This window comes from Danio aesculapii, chromosome 4 (assembly GCF_903798145.1).
Source record: "Danio aesculapii chromosome 4, fDanAes4.1, whole genome shotgun sequence".
Classification (NCBI taxonomy): Eukaryota; Metazoa; Chordata; class Actinopteri; order Cypriniformes; family Danionidae; genus Danio; species Danio aesculapii.
Window position 1 is genome coordinate 29805119 of NC_079438.1, and position 26205 is coordinate 29831323.

Below are 26205 nucleotides of genomic sequence, written 5' to 3' on the forward strand. Positions count from 1 at the left end.
ACAAGCAAACACACAATCAGACATTTTTAAAGGAACATGGAAACAAAAAAGACATACAAGTGTCAAAGGTAACCGAATACAATCTTATTTACATTTATATTTATTGTTAATAAAATGTTGCTATATAAAATTTTGTTAAGGGTTTTCATGTCAAAGATCAACAGGCTCCAAACATATAAAATAAAAGCACCACAATGAAATTAAAACAATACTTTTCTTCTCAACCATTTACCCCAGTATGCAGACATTTTATAGTCTTGTTGTCTCAAGGTAAATGTCAGTACTTCCATGTCATACACCTCTTTAACAATATCATACCATTCGCCTACAGATGGAGGATCTTTCTTGAGCCATTTCTTTGTAATGGCCTTTTTGCTAGTTGTTAGTAGTGTGTTAGGAAGATACACATCATTTTTTGGTATTTCTGCAGAGTAAATTCCCAGGTACATAGTTTTAAAATTACATTCCAGATTCAATCGCATTATTACATTTATCTCTTTATTTAAATCTTGCCAAACGGTGTGTATAATATTACAGTGCCAAAATATGTGGAAATGATCTGCCAATACATTTCCACATTTTCTCCAGCATTCACCATTTTTTGATCTCTAGTTTGAAAGTATTTTATTTCAGGTGTTATAAAGAACCTGATTACATTTTTCCAAATAAATTCCCTTCATGAATCTGAATTGTGACCATCTGTGTTTTTTAAATAGTTAACCATTCCTCATTTGTTATTATTATATTGGCTTCCCTTTCCCATTTCTGCTTGATATACATTGGTGAGTGTTGGGGAACAATAGTCTGTTACGGAGGGGGAAGAGAGGGAAGAAGGGGGAAGAGAGGGAGGAGAGGAAAAAAGAGAAGAAAAGGAGGGAAAAAGAGAAAGAAGAGAAGAAAAATGGGCGGAAGAGGAAAATATTTTTTATTTAGTTTTTAATAATTTATTTACAGGTAAAAAAGTCACTCTGTACTATTAACATTTGATTAATACTACATATTTTATTAGCTTTTTTATTATAAATATATTTGCTTTTAGGTACATTTCTGCTAAGTATTTTGCTAAGTATAGAGAAACTACAAATTAGTTTCTTTATTGAAACATTATTTTCTGGACTATTTCATTTTGTGCCCATTTAATTTTTTGAATTATACTATGGCAAAACACAACCAGCTAAAGAAACAAGCAGAGAAACAGTTTATTTAAAATTAGTCATAGCCAATTATTAACATTTACAATATAATAGCTCAACAGCAGTGCAAACAAGTGCAAAAGAAGAGAAAATAATTACACACATAAATAAATAAAGCAGTCTACATAAATAAATGTTTCTTGGAATAAATAAAAATAATACAAAATGTGCAAATAAACAAATGATAAAAACAAATAAATTAGAAATTTACATTTTTTTAAATTATAATTTAAAGTAAAAAACAACAACAAGTAAAACAAAAGACCCCTGAAAATATTTAAATGTCAATATTAAAAATAAACACTTCAGGAAGTGCCCAGGTCTTCTGGAACATTTTTATTATTTTTCTCCTTTTTTAATTCTTTCCAACCACTGCTTCTTCGGCAAGGCCTCTACAGAGTCCAGTCTCCGCTGTTCTAAACTGCCCACATTTCTTACATGTATTATACTGTACTTTGCGGGTCAGTTTACGAACGGGAGCAACAGCAGTACCAGGTGTGGATGGAATGGCAGGAGGGGCAGAAGGGAGGCCAAACCCAAAAGCCGGTGAAGCAGAAGCCATCATAGACCCGTGTGAGGCCACTGGCATCAGGATGACCAGTTGAGTCCCTGGTGGTGGAGCAGGAATAAGTTGCCGTTGGGCTTGCTGCATCTGAGCAGGTGGCAAAGCTGGTGGGTCTGACAAAATGGTCCTTTTTCTTTTTAGTTTAGCCTGGCCCACAGTGCTACTGGCCAAGTGGTACTGGTTAGCCGGGCCTTGCTGAGGTGGTGGAGATGGGGGGGCGCACATTGGCAGGCAATAGGGGGTCAGCCACCACAGACAAGCGGCTTGGAAGTTGCAATCACAACTGCAGTGTCCTGCTGTTTAACTTTTTTATTATGCCACTGTACCAGGGTGGTGTGACTCACATCCACCAGTTGAAGGTTAATCTGCTTCATCACTATAGCATTGGCCAGAATGCTGCACCTGATTTTTCTGTAGTCTGCCAGGATGGGATCCCATCTCGACACTGTGCCGGTCCCCTTCTTTTTGGGTGTTCTATGTATGGCACAGAGCCTGACAAAAAATAGTCTCAACCAAGCGACAGCAATCTGGCCACTGTGCAAGTGGAGCAGAGGTGGTCAGGGCATGCCTCTTCAAACTCTCCACTCCTGGGGTAAACTCCTGCCTCTTCTTTGGGGACCTAAACCTCCCTGTGTCCAGCTTTGCTTGATGCCTGGCTGCAAACACCACCCTCTGCTTGTCATAGTCCAGCAGGTTCTGCCAAAGAGCAACAATATTGCTCACCTAAGCAGAAAAAGCAGATAATACATGCTAATGAGAAAGCAAAATGTGCAAAAGGTAAGCAAGTATGACAAGTTAAAGAGTGAACAAAGAGTGGGTTTATATTCCTTACCTGCTAGTTGGTGAGGACAAGGGAGGGCTGATTCCTCAGGTCCACAAGATACTCTGCCAGGCTGTCCACTCTGTCCATACCTGGTACACCTGAGCCATCCACAGCCTAAAAAAATTTAAATAATAATTATAATACACACACACATAACAAACATAGGCACAAAACATAGATTGTAGATGCGTAAACATAGATAGGTTACAAGATATTTACATACACCAGACTCAGATGTCGATGTGCTTTGCTGCAACATGGAGGCAGCAACCAGGGTGGCAGAGGCATCAGGCTGGGTGGAGGGTTCAGTAGGTTGGGTGGAGTGGGCAACAGGCTGGGAGGAGGCATCAGAGAAGATGGTGATTGCAGCAGGTTGGGAGGAGGAAGCATGCTGGATGGAGGAGGCAGGGGGTTGGGTGGAGCGTGCAGCAGCATCCAGGGCAGTGGAGACAGCAGACTGGGTGGAGGCAGAAGCAGGATAGGCAGTGGAGGCAACAGCCAGGGCGGTGGAGACAGCAGACTGGGTGGAGACAGTAGCAGGATAGTCAGTGGAGGCAGCAGCCAGGCCGGTAAAAACAGCAGAGGAGGTGGCAGTCAGAGTGGTGGAGGCTGGAGGGTGGATGGAGGAGGTCGCAGCCAGGTCGGTGAAGGCTGGAGGATGGATAGAGGAGGTAGTTGCCAGGGTGGTGGAGGCTGGAGGATGGATAGAGGAGTTAGTTGCCAGGGCAGTGGAGGCAGCTGGGTGGATGGAAGAGACAGCAGCTGGGGTCATGGCAATGGGCTCAGAGGTGGGCAGGAAGTGGGAGGAGATGGAGAAGTTTGGGTCATCGGAGAGACTTGGCACAGTTATATCATATACTTCATCCTCCCCGAAGCCCTCATCTTCTTCCCCACCTTCATCCACATCCTCCAACATTTCCTGAGTCTGGGTTTAATGCCATGGGCTGTCCAGTCTGACTCAGGAGGTAGTCAACACCAAGCAGCTCTCCTACAAATGGAGAACAAAAAGACACAGACATTTATGACTTATCATATTTAAAGCATTCCATAATAATACTACAAAGACTTTCAATAATATCTAGACTTCTGTATTTGCCACTCACCACATGGTTGGCTTTGGTGATGCAAATAATAAAAAAAATAAATAAATAACAGTGAACACCCCCAAACCAAAAGTATTATGCACATAAGTGTATGACATACCGGTGTATTGGGCAGGAGGCCTGAATGTTGGTATAAAAGCCCGACCAAACACCTTCAGGCTGTTGGTGTTGACAGAGTGGGCCATATGCCAGGAGTATGTGAGAAGGGATGCTGGCTTGCTGGTCACAGCCGCAGTCCCTTGATCCTGGTTCCACCTGTTCAGGCCTTCCAGGAGGTATAGTTGAAAATTCAGTGCATTGGCACTGGTTCCTAGCAGAAAAAAGCAAATTAATAAAAAGGCGCAATTTTCTACATTTTAAAAATTATTTAGAAGTTCACACATGTGAGATACCAACCTGGAATGAACCTGTTCAGGTGGCAGTGAAAAGACTCCAGGGATGTGGACCGTCTAGCACACCGATACTTTGTCAGAATGACCCCAGACTTTGTGGTGGTGCCTACCTCTATATAGAGTGGCACTCCAGGCACATCCTGGATGCATCTGATATGATGTTTTTGAACACGCCAGATGTGCTCCATGTGCACCTCATCCATTAAGGGCACACCCATAAGGTCCCTCCCATTTGCTTCCCCGAGTTCCTGCAGCAGCCTCTCAATCAGGCATATGGTGTCTTCCTCGCCACGTGTCCTCCTGCGGCAGTAACGGCTAAGATCCTTTTTGGTGATGCTTCTGTCCACCATGTCATCACTTATAGATGGCACACCCTCCTGCATCAGCTGTTTTTTTTTTGCCTGCCGCAACAGGCTGAGATCTCCTGCATCCCACTCAAAGATACAGGCGGACAGGCATCCCATAAAGGTGGGGTATAGCGGATGGGCATCAGTGGTGCAGCCCACAGCCAGCCACCTCATAAAATGCCATATGTCCAGCCTTATGTGAAGATCTGGCCATTCTCTAAACCTATTCTGCAACTTACTGGTCGCTCCCTCATATATGCAGCAGCCACAGTCCACATGGCGGTACCGCTCCATGACACCAGCCACCATTCTGTTCAGCCCTGGCCCCTCTTGCACTGTCAGGACACTGGTCAGAATCTGGCCAATCTCATTGCTAATGGAGGTCACCCAGAGTGCTGTCCCACGTCCATGACCAGCCAACTTCTTTGTGATCTGGAATTTATAAATGTAGCAAAGCATTTATGTTCGAATTTTATCACAGCCAACAATAATAATATGGCAATAATATAGAATTTTGAGAGTCAGTGATGCATTACCTGTTTGGTAGAATGAATCTTTAATATAGTCCCAAAGATGGATGTGATGCTGGCCTTAATGTGGTCTAGCCTGGAGAGGATGTCCCTGCCATACACTGAGAGTAGCCAACGACTGGTGGGGATGTCGATGGGCTCTGGAGGCTCCTGGCAGGCCACAGGAAAAAGGCTGGGTCGATCAACAAAGTCAGCACACTCTCCAAGATAGTGTGCCAACCTCTTCAGCCATTTCTCCCCATGGTTTTCTCTCAGCTGCTTCACCAGTCGAGCCGGACTGTTGCCTAATGTCCTGTCCCGGAGCAACCTAATGACAAGGATGTCACAGGCATACCTGAAATGCGCATTGTTGTTGTAATTAATTGCAGGTAATTATTGGAGGGTCAGTGGTTTGGGTCTACATAACTACCACATTTTCTACTCTGCTATACCTACTTGCAGGTCAGAATCAGTCTGAACATTTTCTGGTGTGGCAGGTCAAGCTGGTCGCGGACAATCTGACTTGTTGACAGATAGTTCAGAGAACACATAGTGCACCTGAGTGTCTCAATCAACATCAGGTAGTATCTGTCAATGTCCAGGACCTTTCGAGCCCTCTTGTGGACACCAAACCTGTCAGATTCTTGCCACAAGTTGGGCAGGAGAACCTCACCTTCCACAGGTGGTAGGGCATCCACACCATTAACCTGCAGGACTATGCTAGAAACATTCTGAAGCTAGTGGTATGTACATCCTGTCAAAAACATACTAAAAGGTTTTAAGCAAGCATTAATTACACAGAAAATATTCACCATTGACAAACTTAGAGGGGGCCTTAGGAAAGACCATGGCACTGAAGCCTCAGACTGTGCACCAGTGGTGCCAGGAGCAGTGTTTGAAGCCTCAGACTGTGGGCCAATGACGCCATGAGCTGTGTCTGAAGCCTCAGACTGTGGGCCAGTGGCGCCAGAAGCTGTGTCTGAAGCCTCAGACTGTGGGCCAGTGGTGCCAGAAGCTGTGCCTGAAGCCTCAGACTGGTGGTGCAGTGGGAGACTGGGTGTAAGTGGCAGGCTGCAAAAAAAAAAAAAAAGATATAGTGAAAAAGCATAACAGCACTAATAAAAATATATATTTGTTGCATTATCATTAATGCCTTTTTAGTATATCACCTTAGTGGTGTGAAATACACAATTGCAGGTCCTGGATCCCCCAAAGAGGGTGGTCTGTCCGCGGGCATGCATGGGACATTTCTCATGCTGAAAAGATAGATTTGAAAGATCTGAGGATTCTTTCTAACCTCTGTGTTTTGCTTCGAATACTTTAATTAATCATATCATTATTTAGAAACATTCTTCATGTAATTTAATCACATATTTATTGTTTTTGACATTGTGTACTTATTTTTCTATTCTATGGTTATTTATTTTCATGATTAGGAGATAAGAGTTTTTAACGTCAAAGCACTGATATTGTTTGCACCATTGCCAACCAATCTGCATACTACATATAATGTCATGAAGTATAAGTAATTTTGCCTTACCTTCTGATAAATGTCATATCACTTCCTCCGTCTTGGAGCTGGTCGATTGCCTGCTCCAGAAGGCCAAACACCAGAGCTGGCAAAGACTCTCAACCTGGCCATCCACTCCCCATCACCCATGGCCTTGTGGCTTTTTGGCTTAGTGCTCATCTGAACATAAAATGTAAATAAAACTTAACAAGTGCATTAATTACAATACTGTAGCCTGTTGCCTGAAACAAGCGAAAGAAAGATCACATTTCCCAGGTAATTTCTCTGCTATGGTAAAGGGACTAAAAGTCCCTAGTACTAAAACATATTAATTAATAGAAACATGAAATATTTAATTAATTGATAATGTTATCAGATGGGTAATTATAACACGATAACACAATAGTAAACATTATAATAAACATTTAGGTTCAAAAGACAGACATTTTTATTATTCACTGTAGAATGACTGTAACACATTAGTTATAAATAACTATAATTCATATAGCTAATTATCATTTAGTAGCAATATCATTTATGGGTACACCATTGTAGTAACAGTTAGCAACAAAAGGCAGGCAATTACACCTTTTAATTTATTCTTACAATTCATTTAGCTAATGAATATTTAGCAGAAAAAGCCTATATTTTTGTGTAAACTTTATTTTGTTTTTGGCTAAGAAATACGGGGGGAGGGAGCTGTTGACGCGTCGAGAAACGTTTTGATAAACACATCCAAACAACTGTATATACAGTATATATGCATGTATATATAGATACAGTTATTAATTTAAACACACAGGGTGCGGGGTCGTGACCTTTGACACCATGCACGTGAATTTAGGGTGACTTTTGTTAAAGTTCTTGTCATAAAATTATAAATCAGCCAAGACTGACATAACAAAAGACTACAATCGACAAAACAACTTCTATCAGTAGATATAGACGTTGACAAAAATAACTTACCTTGATCGGTTATATGATGATGTACTCTCGTCAGAAGACAGCGGAGTTGTCATTCATTTGCACGCGACGCGATTGGCTCTCATCCATTCTCACAATGGAGAGCGAGAGCGGCGATTGGCTCCCATCCATTCTCACAATGGAGAGCGAGCGCAACGATTGGACGAGTAGAGAGACCGAGACAGACGATCCTGATCCAGGTAGCACCACAGAGACTCAGACTAATCAATCCAACTGTGGTAGAAACGCTGAACTTTGTCATGATAGGTATCCAGGTGAATCCAAATAAAAGCTGCCGAAAAGAGAGAGAGAGAAAGGTAACAGAAACATCCAACATGGGGCTCAAACCCACGACCCTGAGATTAAGAATCTCATGCTCTACCGACTGAGCCAGCCAGGCTTCTAATACTCTCATTATAGTCACTGTTTTGATCAATACCTTCCCTACCTGTGTAGAGTTTGATGCTGTTTTTAAGTCAACTGCAATCAGTAACTTGGCCGATACAGGTACTGGACAACAAACTTCTGCTGAATCCTAATGTCCTCTTGTAACGCTAGACAGCATGTGGCCCAGGATCATTGCCCAGTGCACGTGTTAGCAGTTGCAAGGCAGAGAAAAGATTTGTTCATCCCGGGGTGGGCTCGAACCACCAACATTTCAGTTAACAGCCGATCGCGCTAACTGATTGCACCACAGAGACTCAGACTAAATAATCCAACTGTGGTAGAAACGCTGAACTTTGTCTCGATAGGTATGCTCAATGAATCCAAATGAAAGCTGCCGAAAAAGAGAGAAAGGTAACAGAAACACCCAACTTGGGGCTCAAAACCACGAGCCTGAGATTAAGAGTCTCATGCGCTACAAACTGAAATAGCCAGGCTTGTGAGATGCTCATTCAAGAGAAAGTCACTGTTTTGATCAATACCTTCCCTACCTGTGTAAAGTTTAATGGTGTTTTTAAGTCAACTGGAATAAAAAAATTTTGGCCAATACAGGCACTGGACAACAAACTTCTGCTAAATCCTGATGTCATCTTGTAACGCCCGACAGCACGTGGCCCAGGATCATTGCCAGGTGCACGTGTTAGCAGTTGCAAGGCAGCAAAAGCCTTTGTTCGTCCCTGGATGGGCTCAAAGCAACAACCTTTCGGTTAACAGCCGAACGCGCTAACCGATTGTGCCACAGAGACTCAGACTAAATATACCAGCTGTGGTAGAAACGCTGAACTTTGTCTCACTTGGTCTGCTGGATGAACCCAAATGAAAGCTGCTGAAAAGAGAGAGAAAGGTAAAAGAAACACCCAACGTGGGGCTCAATCCCACATCACTGAGATAAGTGTCTCGTGCTCTCCCGACTGAGCTAGCCGGGCTTGTGAGACACTCATTCTAGTCACTGTTTCGATCAATACCTTCCCTACCTGTGTAAAGTTTGATGCTGATTTTAAGTCAACTGGAAGAAGTAATTTGGCCAATAGAGGCACTGGACAACAAACTTCTGCTAAATCCTGATGTCATCTTGTAACGCCAGACAGAACGTGGCCCAGGATCATTGCCCGGTGCACGTGTTAGCAGTTGCAAGGCAGCAAAAGAATTCGTTCTTCCCTGGGTGGGCTCGAACCACCAACCTTCCGGTTAACAGCCGAACACGCTAATCAATTGTGCCACTGAGACTCAGACACCAAACGAACTGTTGTAGAAAAGCTGAACTTTGTCTCACTTGGTCTGCAGGATGAATCAAATGAAAGCTGCCGAAAAGAGAGAAAAAAAGGTAACAGAAACGCCCAACGTGGGGCTCGTACCCACGACCCTGAGATTAAGAGTCTCATGCTCTACCGACTGAGCTAGCCGGGCTTGTGAGACACTCATTCTAGTCACTGTTTCGATCAATACCTTCCCTACCTGTGTAAAGTTTGATGCTGATTTTAAGTCAACTGGAAGAAGTAATTTGGCCAATAGAGGCACTGGACAACAAACTTCTGCTAAATCCTGATGTCATCTTGTAACGCCAGACAGCACGTGGCCCAGGATCTATGCCCAGTGCACGTGTTAGCAGTTGCAAGGCAGAGAAAAGCTTAATTCGTCCCTGGGTGGGCTCGAACCACCAACCTTTCGGTTAACAGCTGAACGCGCTAACCAATTGCGCCACAGAGACTTCAAGAGCAAGTCAACTGTAGTAGAAATCCCTAATTTTGTCTCAATAGGTATGCTCGAAGAATCCAATTGAAAGCTGCCGAAAAGAGAGAGAGAAACGCCCAACGTGGAGCTCAAACCCACGACCCTGTGATTAAGAGTCTCATGCTCTACAGACTGAGCTAGCCGGGCTTCTGATACATTCAATCTAGTCACTGTTTTGATCAATACCTTCCCTACCTGTGTAAAGTTTGATGCTGATTTTAAGTCAACTGGAATAAGTAACTTGGCCGATCCAGGCACTGGACAACAAACTTCTGCTAAATCCTGATGTCATCTTGTAACGCCAGACAGCACGTGACCCAGGATCATTGCCCGGTGCACGTGTTAGCAGTTACAAGGCAGCAAAAGCCTTCGTTCGTCCCTGGATGGGCTCAAAGCAATAACCTTTCGGTTAACAGCCAAACGCGCTAACCGATTGTGCCTTAGAGACTCAGACTAACCACACCAACTGTGGTAGAAACGCTGAACTTTGTCTCACTTGGTCTGCTGGATGAACCCAAATGAAAACTGCCGAAAAGAGAGAGAGAAAGGTAAGAGAAACGCCCAACATGGGGCTCGAACCCCCAACCCTGAGGTTAAGAGTCTCATGCTCTACCGACTGAGCTAGCCAGGCTTCTGATACATTCATTCTAGTCACTGTTTTGATCAATACCTTCCCTACCTGTGTAAAGTTTGATGCTGATTTTAAGTCAACTGGAATAAGTAACTTGGCCGATCCAGGCACTGGACAACAAACTTCTGCTAAATCCTGATGTCATCTTGTAACGCCAGACAGCACGTGGCCCAGGATCATTGCCTGGTGCACGTGTTAGTAGTTGCAAGGCAGCAAAAGCATTCGTTCTTCCCTGGATGGGCTCAAAGCAACAACCTTTCGGTTAACAGCCGAACGCGCTAACCGATTGTGCCACAGAGACTCAGACTAAATATACCAACTGTGATAGAAACGCTGAACTTTGTCTCACTTGGTCTGCAGGATGAATGCAAATGAAAGCTGCCGAAAAGAGAGAGAAAGGTAACAGAAACACCCAACGGGGGGCTCAAACCAACATCACTGAGATTAAGTGTCTCATGCTCTCCCGTCTGAGCTAGCCGGGCTTGTGAGACACTCATTCTAGTCACTGTTTTGATCAATACCTTCCCTACCTGTGTAAAGTTTGATGCTGATTTTAAGTCAACTGGAATAAGTAACTTGGCCAATAGAGGCACTGGACAACAAACTTCTGCTAAATTCTGATGTCATCTTGTAACGCCAGACAGGGCTTGTGAGATGCTCAGTTAAGAGAAAGTCACTGTTTTGATCAATATCTTCCCTACCTGTGTAAAGTTTAATGTTTTTTTTAAGTCAACTAGAATAAAAAAATTGGCCAATACAGGCACTGGACAACAAACTTCTGCTAAATCCTGATGTCATCTTGTAACGCCAGACAGCACGTGGCCCAGGATCTATGCCCATTGCACGTGTTAGCAGTTGCAAGGCAGAGAAAAGCTTAATTCGTCCCTGGGTGAGCTCGAACCACCAACCTTTCGGTTAACAGCCGAACGCGCTAACCAATTGCGCCACAGAGACTTAGAGAGCACCCCAACTGTAGTAGAAATGCTGAACTGTGTCTCAATAGGTATGCTCGAAGAATCCAATTGAAAGCTGCCGAAAAGAGAGAGAGAAACTCCCAACGTGGGGCTCGAACCCACGACGCTGAGATTAAGAGTCTCATGCTCTACCGACTGAGCTAGCCGGGCTTCCAATACATTTATTCTAGTCACTGTTTTGATCAATACCTTCCCTACCTGTGTAAAGTTTGATGCTGATTTTAAGTCAACTGGAATAAGTAACTTGGCCGATCCAGGCACTGGACAACAAACTTCTGCTAAATCCTGATGTCATCTTGTAACGCCAGACAGCACGTGGCCCAGGATCATTGCCCGGTGCACGTGTTAGCAGTTACAAGGCAGCAAAAGCCTTCGTTCGTCCCTGGATGGGCTCAAAGCAACAACCTTTTGGTTAACAGGCGAACGCGCTAACCGATTGTGCCACAGAGACTCAGACTACATATACCAACTGTGGTAGAAACGCTGAACTTTGTCTCACTTGGTCTGCTGAATGAACCCAAATGAAAGCTGCCGAAAAGACAGAGAGAAAGGTAACAGAAACACCCAACGTGAGGCTTGTACTAATGTCACTGAGATTAAGTGTCTCATGCTCTCCCGACTGAGATAGCCGGGCTAGTGAGAAACTCATTCTAGTCACTGTTTTGATCAATACCTTCCCTACCTGTGTAACGTTTGATGCTGATTTTAAGTCAACTGGAATAAGTAACTTGGTCAATCTAGGCACTGGACAACAAACTTCTGCTAAATCCTGATGTCATCTTGTAACGCCAGACAGCACGTGGCCCAGGATCATTGCCCGGTGCACGTGTTAGCAGTTGCAAGGCAGCAAAAGCATTCGTTCTTCTCTGGGTGGGCTCGAACCACCAACCTTTCGGTTAACAGCCGAACACGCTAACCAATTGTGCCACTGAGACTCAGACTAAATATACCAACTGTTGTAGAAAAGCTGAACTTTGTCTCACTTGGTCTGCAGGATGAACGCAAATGAAAGCTGCCGAAAAGAGAGAGAAAGGTAACAGAAACACCCAACGTGGGGCTCAAACCAACGTCACTGAGATTAAGTGTCTCATGCTCTCCCGTCTGAGCTAGCCGGGCTTGAGAGACACTCATTCTAGTCACTGTTTTTATCAATAACTTCCCTACCTGTGTAAAGTTTGATGCTGATTTTAAGTCAACTGGAATAAGTAACTTGGCCAATAGAGGCACTGGACAACAAACTTCTGCTAAATCCTGATGTCATCTTGTAACGCCAGACAGCACGTGGCCCAGGATCTATGCCCAGAGCACGTGTTAGCAGTTGCAAGGCAGAGAAAAGTTTAATTCGTCCCTGGGTGGGCTCGAACCACCAACCTTTCGGTTAACAGCCGAACACGCTAACCAATTGCGCCACAGAGACTTCGAGAGCAACCCAAATGTAGTAGAAATGCTGAACTTTGTCTCAATAGGTATGCTCGAAGAATCCAATTGAAAGCTGCCGAAAAGAGAGAGAAAGGTAACAGAAACACCCAACGTGGGGCTCAAACCAACGTCACTGAGATTAAGTGTCTCATTCTCTCCCGTCTGAGCTAGCCGGGCTTGTGAGACACTCATTCTAGTCACTGTTTTTATCAATAACTTCCCTACCTGTGTAAAGTTTGATGCTGATTTTAAGTCAACTGGAATAAGTAACTTGGCCAATAGAGGCACTGGACAACAAACTTCTGCTAAATTCTGATGTCACCTTGTAACGCCAGACAGGGCTTGTGAGATGCCCATTTAGGAGAAAGTCACTGTTTTGATCAATAACTTCCCTACCTGTGTAAAGTTTAATGGTGTTTTTAAGTCAACTGGAATAAGTAACTTGGCCGATCCAGGCACTGGACAACAAACTTCTGCTAAATCCTGATGTCATCTTGTAACGCCAGACAGCACGTGGGCCAGGATCTATGCCCAGTGCACTTGTTAGCAGTTGCAAGGCAGAGAAAAGATTAGTTCGTCCCGGGGTGGGCTCGAACCACCAACATTTCAGTTAACAGCCGAACTCGGTAACCGATTGTGCCACAGAGATTCAGACTAACCGTATCAACTGTGGTAGAAACCCTGAACTTTGTCTCACTTAGTCTGCTGGATGAACCGAAATGAAAGCTGCCGAAAAGAGAGAGAGAAAGGTAACAGAAACACCCAACGTGGGGCTCAAACCCACAACCGTAAGATTGAGAGTCTCATGCTCTACCAACTGAGCTAGCCAGGCTTCTGATACATTCATTCTAGTCACTGTTTTGATCAATACCTTCTCTACCTGTGTAAAGTTTGATGCTGATTTTAGCAACTAGTGTGTATAATAACGCTGATAAAGGACATCCTTGTCTTATAGATCTGGAAATCTCAATCTAGTCTGTTAAAAATCCATTTATTTTACAACAACTAAAAATGTCTGTATAAAAACATTTTATCCACTTAATGAAATTCTCACCAAAGCCAAATTTCTGGATTAAGTCAAATAAATAGCTGTGCTCAACTCTATCAAAAGCTTTCTCTAGGTCTATGCTGAATAAAAATCCTTTTTTATCTATATGTATCAGATTAAATCTCTTATACTTGTTATTGTGTCTGCTATATCTCTGCCTATTACACCATAAGCTTGATTAGTTGTGATAAGAGTGGGAACTACCTTTTTAAGTCTGTTTGCTAAAATCTTTGCTAATATCTTATAATCTGTATTAAGCATGCTTAAAGGTCTATAATTTTGCAAATCATCTTTATCACCTTTATTTTTATAAATTATTTTAATCATTCCTTTCTTCATACTCTCACTCAACTCTCCTTTTTTAAAAATAGCAGTAAAAAGATCTTTTAAAATTGGAATTAAAACATCTTTAAAAGTCTTATAAAATTCGGATGACAAACCATCTAAACCAGGGCTTTTCCCATTGCTTAATTGTGTTATAGCTTCATTTATCTCATCTTCAGTTATATCACTATCACACCGTTCTTTATCCTCTTCACTTACTTTAACCTTTATTTGATTCAATAAAAAATCCTTATCTTCTTCATGAACTCCTTCTCCTTTAAACAAAATTCCATAGAAATCTTTAACTGTTCTTAAAATACTTTCTTTATCTTTGACATTTTCCCCTTTTATTGAGACATTCTTTATCAAATCGGCTTTTTGTCGTGTTTTTTCTAAATCATAAAAGAACTTTGTACTTCTTTCTCCTTCCACTGTATTTTTCATCTTGCTTCTTATTCTAGCTCCCATACATTTTTCCTCTTCTGCTTTTTTCAGTTTCTCTTCTAATATCACTATTCTCCTAATATCCATATTTCCTTCTGTTATCTTTTCCATTTCATTCTCCCATTCTTTGTTTAATTGTCTTTCTTTAGCTCGATTAGCTTTCTGCATTTTCTTTGAACATTCTATTGAAAATCTTTTGGCCTCTAATTTGACATTGTCCTACCACACACTTATTTCTTCATCATATAACTCATCATTTACACTATTAATAATATTTTCTATTTCAATTTTATAAAAATCATTCTTTAAGAGCTCTGTATTAAACACCCATACACCTGGTCCTCTTTCAACTCCACTGAAATCCATCATTACATACAAAAAATCATGGTCACTACAGCTAAAAATCTTGTAAAAAATCTTTGAAATAAAAGATTCTAATCTTCTTGTACATAAAACATAGTCTAATCTACTTTGTTTTAAAACTGTATTCACCCACTGCCTTCTTGAGTATTCTCTTTTGGCTCTATTTCTCTCTCTTCATACATCTACATATTTATGTTTTTCAATCATGTATTTCAGTTCTTTTCTTCCAACATCTGCTCTATAAACCATATAATCATCTACATCTATCCTTTCTAAAACAGCATTAAAATCTCCTAAGACAATAACATTATTCCCAACTACTTGTGTTTCGTAGCTGCGTCATTGCGAAACACCTAATGACTCGTTATCAAGGCGACTTGTTTGAAGCACTATGAGTCGACTCCTTTATAGATGAATCAATAGTTTTAAACACTGTACACTTACAGATTTAAGCCTTAGCTGGATATTTCACTTCACTTAGAGCTGTGTTACACACTACATGGAAGGGCATTTTCAAAAACCCATAATATGGGCTCTTTAAAACAATTCAAAGAAAAACACACTCTTTCTAAATATCGCCTCTGTGATCATGACCTAGAAATAGAAAAAGGCAGACATAAATAATCCTGGTCTCCTAAAGAACATAGAATATGCAAACAGTGTGACAAAACAAATAGAGGATGAGATGCACTTCCTTCTGTTCTGCCCCAAATACACCACAACTAGAGAAATATTTTCCCCCAATTTGAAACACTGACTGATTCATTTTTTTAATTTAAATGAATTTTAATTTAAATGAATTTAAAAACTTTACCATGTACTCGGAGAGAATGAATTGACGTATAGACTAGCTGCAAAATATGTATACACCCTACACACAATAAGAAATGGTTAATGTAAATTTATGTATCTTATTTAAATAATCTAGACTTTTTATTATTATAATTGTTATATTTATCTATTATCTGTTTGTTTTTTGTTGTTGTTTTTTTGTCATTTATGTCTTATTTACTGTATTATTATATTTTATTATTTTATTATTATTATTTAATGATTTTAATATACTACATACTTGAAGTGCTTTGGCAATACTGTATTGAATGTCATGCCAATACAGCAACTTGAACTTAGATAGATAGATAGATAGATAGATGGATAGATGGATGGATGGATGGATGGATGGATGGATGTTGGCTCTTAAAAGTGCCTTTGGGTTCGTTAAATGTTTGTGTTTGTGCGTGTGTGTTGTGACAGGAGACTTGTTCGAGAAAATCTGCAAGTAGAACAGAACATATTAATTACTATTATTATTATTATTATTATTATTATTATTATTACTACATGTTAAAAGGCATAAAACATGGGCCTGAGGTTCCTGATCTCACATGTAAAGAAAGTGAGATCACCTTCAGCTGATAACAAACTAGATTTACCTTTTACTAGGAATAAGTGGTCATTTATTTATTTCATACTTTGAATCTCTGTACCTTTACGTTTTTTATCTATTAAAGATTACTGACTAATACTGTCCAACGTTACACCTGTTGATATTAACGCTATGTATTGATTATAGCCAAACTCTGAAAACTTAAGGCCAAATGCACCGATGTACAGTGTTGAAATTATGTTAAATAATTAGTAGTGATGGCCATGATTGAATGTTTTGTTTTTTACATTTTTAGACTGAATGTAGTACGTCTTGGATTTCTTTTTCTTAATAGAGCTAGCTTGTACTTAAGTAGCTAAGTTAACCAAGTTTAGCATGTTTCACAAGCCTACATTTTATTTAACTTTTGTCTATGAGATGTTAACCTATAATCGGGTTTTGATTTTTTTTCTCTAAAATGTACAACATGTCAGTTTAATGCTTGCAAAAAGAAAGGCATAAATGTAAACATTTCAACACAATCTCACGGCAATTCGTAACTTTTTGATTTAGTGGCTAATTCATATGAATTTGTACGATCTAATTTCTACAATTTAGTATGATTTGCTCATCCCCCAATGATGGTTGGGTTTAGGGGTGGGGTTAGGTGCCACGCCTCCTTTTTAAAATCGTACAATTTCGTACGACTGAACTCGTACGAATTAGCCACTAAACTGACAAAACGTAAAATACTTACGTTTTCTCGTGAGATCAGGCTGAACATTTAGACATTATGCGATCATTATATGAGTCATGACTTACCTGAATGGAGCTATGAGCGCAATGATGAGATGAATTAATGCGTTGAATGACCCATGAGGCGGAGGATGATGGGTAATGCTCATAAAAACACAAAGTGTAATCTTTCCCTCCGATTTTTATCAGAGAATAAGGCAGAATTGAGCGAATTTCAAGGTCGTCAAGTTTGCGTGTGAGGAAGGTAATGTGTTTTGTAGCTTCTTCCAGCTTGCTCTTTTCTGAGTTAACCACATCTTCAACATTACTTATACGCCATATCCATGCGCCCAGAAAAATCTTTCATGTCCTTTTTTAATATCATGAATCGCGCTTAACACTCCATCAAGCTTTGTGATAAAGTCACTTCTCATAAGGTCCAGTTTTTAATCACATCTAACTCTTGGCAAGCATTGTCACAGGTTGTCTTTTTTTGAGGTGAACTGTTCACGGTATCAGATGAGCTAATCGTCTTCCTCGCCATGTTCCGAAGCTCGAGAAAAGTTCAATTTTGACCTGACTTTTTTTCGATGGTATCTTGGTTGTTGAATTACCACGAAGGGTTAATAAATCAAGTCGAAAACGTGTCGGTGAATAAAAAGGCTGAAATTCAGGATTTTCAACGAAAGATGTCAGGAGCTCACAAAAAAGGATGTGCCTAGCTCAGAGTCATAACCACACCCCCGCCAAGCGAGTTCTTAAAAACCTGTGATTGGTCATTCATTGTGTTCCCACACTCAACAGAAAGGGCTGCAATTGGCATCAACAGTCAGCTTGGCTCTGTTGTTTTTCACTGATGAGTGATGCAGATACAGATAAATGGCTGTGGTTACAGTCTATGGGAATAATCGTTGAATATTTATGTATGCTCTCAATTTCCTTTGTATTTATTTTGTTTTTCATGACAACCAATTATTTCATGTGATGTAAACAGTTAATACATGTTCTCTATTTAAATAAAATGCCTATGCCAGTCGGTGTGACTGCAGTAAGAAAAGTGCAAGTTCATGTCGTGTGTGATTATTCACATTAAGAACGCTGTGCAAAAAAAGTACTCTGTTAAAGGGGTGGTCCAGAGTGTATTTTTAAAGCTTGGTTGTGTTTATCGGATGCAAAGGAATGTGTGCGCATGCTTCTTTTGTAGAAAATCACTTACTTTCATTATGTACAGCTACTCAGCTAACATGAAAATGACTGTCATATTTCCTAGTTCCTCTGAAAGGCCCGCCATCAAGAGGCTCTGATTGGTCAGATAACATAATGTGCTGTGAGTCGTGGACCGGCTCCATGTAACCAGGAAAAGCATAACGCCCCTACAAGCATGCACTTTGAATAGGGTTTGTCTGCGGACTGCAAGACGGGCGTAACTTGAAGGGGCCTTTTGGAGCGTAACTTCTAGTATGTTAGAAATGTAACTTGAAGTTATGGGGACATGTTAAAACTATGTTGTCGGCAAGATGGCGCTTTACATCTACTGAAAAATTCCTGTCTGATGTAACTCCATATGGAAGGGTTAAACTCATCAGGTCCGACAATAGTACAGAATTCACAGAGAGAGAGTGCTAAATACTTCTAAGTAGTAGACATGAGGCATCAGCACCATATTCTCTGCACCAAAATGGCACTGCTGAATGAAATTGGAGAACATTATTTGAAATGACTAGAAGCATGATAATATAGAGCGGGTTACTGAAGACACTGTGGACATATGCAGTTCAAACAGCAACTATAGTGTTTTAACAACTGCACAAAACAGACACCATACTTGATGTTTACTGACAGACAGCCTAACATTGCTAGAATACAGAAGTGTGGGTTAGGATGTTACGCTCACAGAAATGACAAAGCAAAGTTAGGAAAGTTGGATTCAAGGTGTGAGAGGGGAACAAGAACAGTCCAGCATACATAATCTACTATCCTTACAGCAGCAAAGTACAGAAACACAGACTTGTTCAGAATGTATCTGAAACAAATGCTGAATCAAAAATTGCAGTTGTTGAGAATGATTTTGAGATCAGGAAGAGTTCTAGGGAGTCTGTAAAGTTAGAACCAGAACTGAGCCCACAAAGTGCTGAGAAAGAGGTCATTGTAGACAAACTGGTTGAAAATGAACCAGAAGTAAAGAGATCCTGCAAGAGAGAGAGACAAAAAAACAGCTTATTTAAGCAATTATGCTTGTGGTTTTGAAGGTGATGTGGTCAACATTGATTATTGTCATAGACTTGTGTGTAATGTACCACAAACATACAAAGGTAACATCAGTGAATGCAAGTGAATGGGTTAAAGCTATGGATAAAGAAATGCAATCGTGAAAAAAAAATGCAACTTTTACTCTTACCAACCTACCTGAAGGCAAAGATCTTGTGGGGGGTAAATGGATTTTTGCAATTAAGAAAAATAGTGAAGGTCTGACAAATACAAAACATGGTATTTTGCCAAATGGTACAACTAGGAAAAAGGTGTGAACTATGACAAGAGTTTTTCTCCAACTGCTAACATGACTAGTGTAAGAGTGTTAATGCAGAAGCTGTACAAGAAAATCTGATTGTTCACCATTTATTCATTTTCTTTTCGGCTTAGTCCCTTTATTAATCTGGGCTCGCCACAGCAGAATGAATCACCAACTTATCCAGCACATGTTTTACGCAGCAGATGCCCTTCCAGCTGCAACCCATCACTGGAAAACATCCACACACACCCACATACACTACAGTCAATTTTAGCTTACCCAATTCACCTGTACCACATGTCTTTGGACTTGTGAGAGAAACTGGAGCACCCAGAGGAAACCCACGCGAACATGCAAACTCCACACAGAAGTGCCAACTGACCCAGCAGATGCTTGAACCAGTGACCTTCTTCCTGTGAGGTGAACATGCTACCCACTGGGCCACCGCATCGCCCCTGATTGTTCACCAGATGGATGTAAAAGCAGCATATTTATATGCACCAATAGAGTGTGACATTTTTATAAAACAGCCAGAGGGTTTAATGAGTAGGCCCACACGGAATGTGCGCGTGCAGAAATCCGCAGATGTTTAGCCCTTCAGTGAGTCTAATTATTTACTTGTATAAATGTGTGTAAATTTTTTAAATTAATTTTAATAATATTATTAACTAATATGAAAGTGTTTGTTTGATTTATCTACAATACAGTGTGTAAAGTAATATTTTCTGTCTTTTAGTAGAAATTAAATGAGAGACTTGCTTTGTTTACCAAACAAGTGGATCTAGATAGATTTGCATTGTAAACATTAAATAAACGTTCAAAAAATATTACTTTTCATTTCATATATTAAGTTTTTAGTTAAGATACACCCAAAATAATTTCACATAAATCTGCAGATTTTTTACAAAATTCTCCACAGAAATAACAAAAAATGTCCGCAGATTCTGTCTGGCCCTAGTTATGAAGTAAAATCTGAAAGAAAAGAGAAACTGGTGTGTAAATGGAAAAGAATCACTTTATAACCTCAAGCAGTCTTGCAGGAACTGGAACAAAATGTTGATTACTCGTTTGAAGACTTGTGTATGGCTTTTGTGCTTTTATAGAATAGGAGTTGTAAACATATTCAAGGGCATGGACAGATGGGTAGCATTTTGATTATATGGAGTGGGCCTCTCTGACCCAAAATGCCAGGGCTGATTTTTTTTGTCTCAGTCCAGCCATGGAACTGTTGAACCATGTAATGGCTGTAGTTTGCCCCTGTATTCTTTAGTCTATCTTCATTTGTATTCAGCAGAAGAAAATCAAAGAGGTTTGGAACAAGTAGAGGATGAGTAAAGGACAGAATTGCAAATTTTTTTGTGTGAACTACTTAAATATTATATTACAGATATTATATAAAAAAAAACCTAGATAGGAAGTTGTGAAAATAGGAAGGAAGAGGTCTTAATTACGAGGAGGAGATTTAGACTCATTTTAATGGGTAGTAGTATGTTTTAGTCATAATTGTCTTGAAAATGTCATAAAATTCTTGCATTTAACTTGGTGAAACCTGCAGAAACCCTGGGTTAAAGTATGTCAGAAAACGTGGAGGCCCCCAATATTAAATATGCTGAATGAAATGGACACTAAAGTAATTAATTATTATAAAACATTGTACAGTATTCTAAACTATATGCTGTTGCTGTGGGACGACGTGAAACAAAACAAACAAATTATAGTGGAACAATAACGTTTAGCATTGCACTGACTACAACTGGCCAACAAACTAGTCTAAATGACTTTTGCTGCTTAAGAAATGGATTACAGCATGCTGATGATATGCAAACATTTGAGTGTAAAGTTCGTCAGTATTGACCATATACTTCATGTACCAGCAGGCGCCGCCATTGGAATCTTTTTGCCTGAAATTGTTTTTTTCAAAGAATAAATTTTTGGATCCTAAATACAGAGTTATGCTGCTTAGGCATGAGACGATAACAGTTTACAAGGTCTACCACAGTTTGGAAAAGTCAAGCTTTTAAAACCTTGTATATCTAAGTTTTTTTTAGGACAGTATCTCCAGCAGAAAAAATATCCAAAAATGCAGTTTTAAATAGTAAAGAAATCTGTGTTTCTGAAACAAAAGAAGACAGCAGAAGTCAATGACTAATTTGAATGATTTAACTTGACGTTCACGTTCCACAATGCTCATGCTATACCTGGTGTTCATTAACAGACGGTCCACATTTCCAAACCCCAGGTTAACATTATTATTTGTATATTTACGTTGTCACTGTCCCTCATTGGACAAACAGCAGGTCACCTTTTTAGATGGCATTTCTGCATCTCGTCAGGTATATAAAATGTCATCTTGCAAGTCTTCAGCTAAGCCTCAGGACATGCGCAAAGGCAGTAGTATGTATGTTTTAGACATGAAAGTCATCATAAAGTGGATTATAAACATTTTTCAAAAATTGTCTTAAAAATGTTTAAAAGTTTTGATCAGCTTCAAATACTAAATATCTGTGTGTCTGTGTGAGAGAGAGAGAGCAGATATAGTGTAAAGTGGAAAACGAGGGAGAAATGTATCAATAAGTCATGACTAAGAGTAAGTGGCTAAAAAAGACTTTTATTTTGGCGTGGTGGTGTGACGTCATAAGGCTGCACCGCTCCTCCACTGTGATTCCATGCTGTGATTCAACTGAAGAAAGGTTTGTTTTAAAACTTTTACACATATAGAAACCGATTGATTAAAGTTTCAGGTTTTTTCATCCTATGCTAAATCATGTACCTGTTGTTGAAAATAATATTTTAACCCTTTATACAACGTAGTATTATTTTACTCACAGTAATGAGGGCTATTGTTTGAACAGAAATGTGTGTAATAAGAGTTTTAATGAAGGTTTAATTTATTAAATAGCATAATGTCATTCCATTCTAAGTATGAATCACTATATATATAAGAAATGGAGTACTATGGGCATATGGTGTAAAGAGTCTTGACACTTCACCTGTGGAGACATGAAGAGCAGGTTTATACATCCAAAGCTATAAAGTTTACTAGTCCAAAAACCGAAAATATTAGATAATCTTGTGAGCCTTTGGATTTGCATCATATGTTCATCTAATGACAGAAATTTGCTTAGTCCATGCAGTTTAAGTAGAAGAAAAACTATTAGGTCTTCACTGAAATCTTTAGGTTTATGCAGTTCGACTATCACGAGAACCCCAAAAATTCATAAATAATTACTTCACATGATGTTTAAAGTTTAATCCAAGTCTTTATTTTATTATTAATGTTATGGAAAATATCTGTTGAAAAAAAAAGTCTCTTTTTTGTAATTTTGTAAGATATAAAGCTAGTTTCAGACCACAAATGCATTATTTACCTGGAAATGAATAATAATAAAAAATAATAATAACAAGCAAATATGAATAAACATAATCAAAAATATGAACTAATTCCACAAATGACTGAACTACTCGAATCAAAAACTCAAAAGATGAAATATTTTCGGCTTTAAGTAACTGCTAAAGTTACAGATTTGATAGCATTAAGATGTTGCACATTCGCAAAAGAAGGAATCCCTCCTGATGGCTCGTTTTTACAGGATGTTTAGTATTCAAATCATTCAGGTTTTGCAGACACATATAGTTTAACAGAACTAACTTTCATTAGATTGATAAAGTTTTTCCTTTTTTTTCAGACATGAAACATTTTGCTGAGACATGCGCCTCGGTTTAATTTATATTAAAATTAAATATATTATATTATGTATTATTCTGTGACAATCGAACTCTGTGACCCTAGAGGATGTGGTTATATCACTCTGCTGTGTGACCTATGCAAACTGCGTATATTCTGCCTATTAAACCAATGATGACAAAGTCTGTCTATCTATCTATCTATCTATCTATCTATCTATCTGTCTGTCTGTCTGTCTGTCTACATATTTTTGCTTTATACTGTGCTTCATACATAATTTACATGGTTTCCGCTACATTCGTTCTTCCATGGTGGGGCACCACAACAAAATTCATCCCACCACGGCTACATTGCATCTTCTCATTCAAAACATTTTATTTTTTTAATAGCGGTTAATAATCGCACCGAAACGTATTAAAAGTGATAATTATAACATCGCAAACTTCTCTGCAACCGTAGTAGTGCTGTCCATTATTTGTTTACCCTGTTAAGGTTACGTGCTGACAGAATGGCTGACTGACAGATGCGTGAGGCCAGCAAACATGACGTATAGCAGTTTCACCTTACTTCAGGACGCATTAATGTCGCTGTGTAGGTCTATTAGAGAGATTCATAAATATTCCTAGCAAATCTAATAAATGTTGGAGACATACTCGTTACATAAACTCACTAAATCGCGACTTCTAACACTGCGCTCACGACATTTGCCATTAAAATAACTCCACAGGTAGTTCTGTGTTAAAAAAAAAAGGCCTGCTGCCACAGCTGAAAAGAATCCTTAAAGAAACACTGGAATGAATGGCGGAAAAAACTAGTTTCTAATACAAAAGGATTTTAGACTCTGTGTTTGATTTTCTTTTTTTTATACCCTATTGTGCCGTCAAACTGTCGTATAAACGCAATATCACACTTGTAGCGTGCGATATGGCTGTATATCAGCACTGATAATGCATGCCTCCCAGTTTTCTATAGACTTTGTCATCACGCAGCAGTGATAACCACGAGTCAAAGATTTCAATGGTCACAGAATTGATGTAACACAGGGAATTTTTTTAGCTCTGGTAATAATAATTTTACAGTCTTTGAAAGGTTTTAGTACAAACAAGTTGTTAATGTCACAAGACTATGGATGTAACGATTCACCTGACTCACGATTCGATACATGATTTTCACTTTTTTTTTTTTTACAAAATTAACTATAATTATAATACATGTATGTATGTATGTATGTATATGTATATATATATATATATATATATATATATATATATATATATATATATATATATATATATATATATATATATATATATATAATGTATGTATGTGTGTGTGTGTGTGTGTGTGTGTATATATATATGAATGCATGCACATTTTTAGCAAAATATATTTTCTGCCAAAACTAACATTGCTATTTTAAAATCAAATTCCCAAAAAAACTAAAGACTAATATAAATAAGTATAAACAAACTAAAGCGGTGACTGTGCTGGGATTTTACAGTTTTAAAATGAAATAACTGCATATCTGTTTTTTGGCATAAGCGGAGGTCTTTGCACATTTACAATGTCCCCTGCTGATGAAAAACTCTTTCACTGGTGGCTGAGATGGCTAGTGTTGAGAGGAAAGCCTTCCGTAAACCAAACACCAGTGTATAGTGGAGGTCAGTAGGCCATCTGCTCCTCCACTAAACACCGGCATAAAAATTCTGATTATAAAATGACTAATTATATAGTAGGATAGAGACAGGAGTTAAACATGATTATAAACATAAATAATTATCATTACTTGTATATTTAAATAGTATAAGTATCAGTGTGATGCACTTAAGAGGAGATCATCTTGTAAAAACTTTAATTATTCAATAATAATAATAATAACAATAAACAAACTATTAAAATATGCATAAACTAATTTGATAAGGAGAGGGTAAAACTAAGTAATACCTGGGTCTGTAACAGCACAACTTTCTCTTTCAATCTGAAAATCATTTTTACACCTGCGCTATGAAAACATTGATGCACTGTGTGATATCCGTTGCACTCGTCAGAGCTAGCAGAGCTGCAAATCAACCGGTCAGCGCGGTTTGGCTTATTAATAGTTTTTTTTTGGGTAGACGTCTGTAACAGTAGTTCTCTGGCATTGGTACACTTCACTGCTGCTACTTACTTTACTCTGCCGCCCCACCTCTTGCTCGCCGCTTATGTGCAGGTAAAGTAAGCTTGCGCCTGTAATCACAGCGCCCCCTCTGTTCAAAACATGTATCGCGATTCATTTAACCGGTTTGAAACGTCACATAATTTAATACATTTTCAATCGGCTCACGGTGAATCGTTACATTACCACACAAGACCGAATACAGTGTACTATACGAATTTATCACATGGCCTAACGTTACCGTACTTACGCTGTACAGTTTCTCTTGCTGCTGAAGAAGCCCGTGACTCCTGAGGGACTGCTGTGGAATGAATATTTGACGGTTGTGTTTCCTGTGTCCGTCGTTCCTCCTGCTGTTCCAATGCAGCAGCTGCTTCTCTTAAAAGCTGGCTTACCGTTTTTTCCATTTTATTCCTTTTAATAAACGTAACAGTAATGTTAGTAACTCTCGCTGTCAAAACCCGGCTTTGCGGCTTCTCCCCTCGAGCTGTGGAAACACTCGACGTCACTTAAATACGCCCCTCCCACTAATTACCATAGGCTTTGCATACAGGTTGACGTTGAAAATGAAATCGTAAATGAAAACTGAAATGAAAAAGTGTCAATAAAAGGAAAGCTTAAATTTACATTTTAATTTGAATTTTGTCACTATTATAGCGTGAACATTAATAACATGCTTTGTAAAAACTGTGTTTGCATTTTATTTTTCAGTTTGGCTTTTCATTTTAATATTGGCAGTCTTGACGCGGAAATGCAGTGAAAATTAAATCTTAAATTGGAAACTTTATTTTAATTATCAATTTGACAGGGACGATGTGTTGTCAAAGTGAAAATGAAAATTAAATAATTTCATTTCGATTTCAATTTTGGCAGATATTTTGCGAACAGTGTTTTAAAATGAAATTGTTAATCTGATTTTCATTTTCATTTCAAATGTTTATTTGATTTATTTAAAATTGGCAGGATTTACCT

General features: G+C 39.3%; 1 protein-coding gene and 5 non-coding genes across 6 annotated transcripts; all 6 read right to left on the reverse strand.

The window, feature by feature from the left end:
- Window positions 1–2150: 2150 nt before the first annotated feature.
- LOC130222848 (uncharacterized) lies at window positions 2151–4229 on the reverse strand. Its single transcript, XM_056455420.1, has 5 exons — window positions 4081–4229; window positions 3785–3994; window positions 2805–3569; window positions 2591–2695; window positions 2151–2481 (listed from the first exon to the last, which is right to left on the reverse strand). Exons 3-4 carry the CDS (start codon window positions 3495–3497, stop codon window positions 2594–2596), a joined length of 795 nt encoding a protein of 264 aa, XP_056311395.1. The 5' UTR covers window positions 3498–3569; window positions 3785–3994; window positions 4081–4229; the 3' UTR covers window positions 2151–2481; window positions 2591–2593.
- A 4954-nt stretch (window positions 4230–9183) lies between these two features.
- On the reverse strand, window positions 9184–9256 carry trnak-cuu (transfer RNA lysine (anticodon CUU)). Its single transcript has one exon. It is a non-coding gene; the product is annotated as a tRNA-Lys (tRNA).
- Window positions 9257–9483: 227 nt separating this feature from the next.
- Window positions 9484–9557, reverse strand: trnan-guu (transfer RNA asparagine (anticodon GUU)). Its single transcript has one exon. It is a non-coding gene; the product is annotated as a tRNA-Asn (tRNA).
- A 1534-nt stretch (window positions 9558–11091) lies between these two features.
- Window positions 11092–11165, reverse strand: trnan-guu (transfer RNA asparagine (anticodon GUU)). Its single transcript has one exon. It is a non-coding gene; the product is annotated as a tRNA-Asn (tRNA).
- Window positions 11166–12528: 1363 nt separating this feature from the next.
- Window positions 12529–12602, reverse strand: trnan-guu (transfer RNA asparagine (anticodon GUU)). Its single transcript has one exon. It is a non-coding gene; the product is annotated as a tRNA-Asn (tRNA).
- Window positions 12603–13363: 761 nt separating this feature from the next.
- trnae-cuc (transfer RNA glutamic acid (anticodon CUC)) lies at window positions 13364–13436 on the reverse strand. The gene has a single exon. It is a non-coding gene; the product is annotated as a tRNA-Glu (tRNA).
- Between the last annotated feature and the right edge of the window lie 12769 nt (window positions 13437–26205).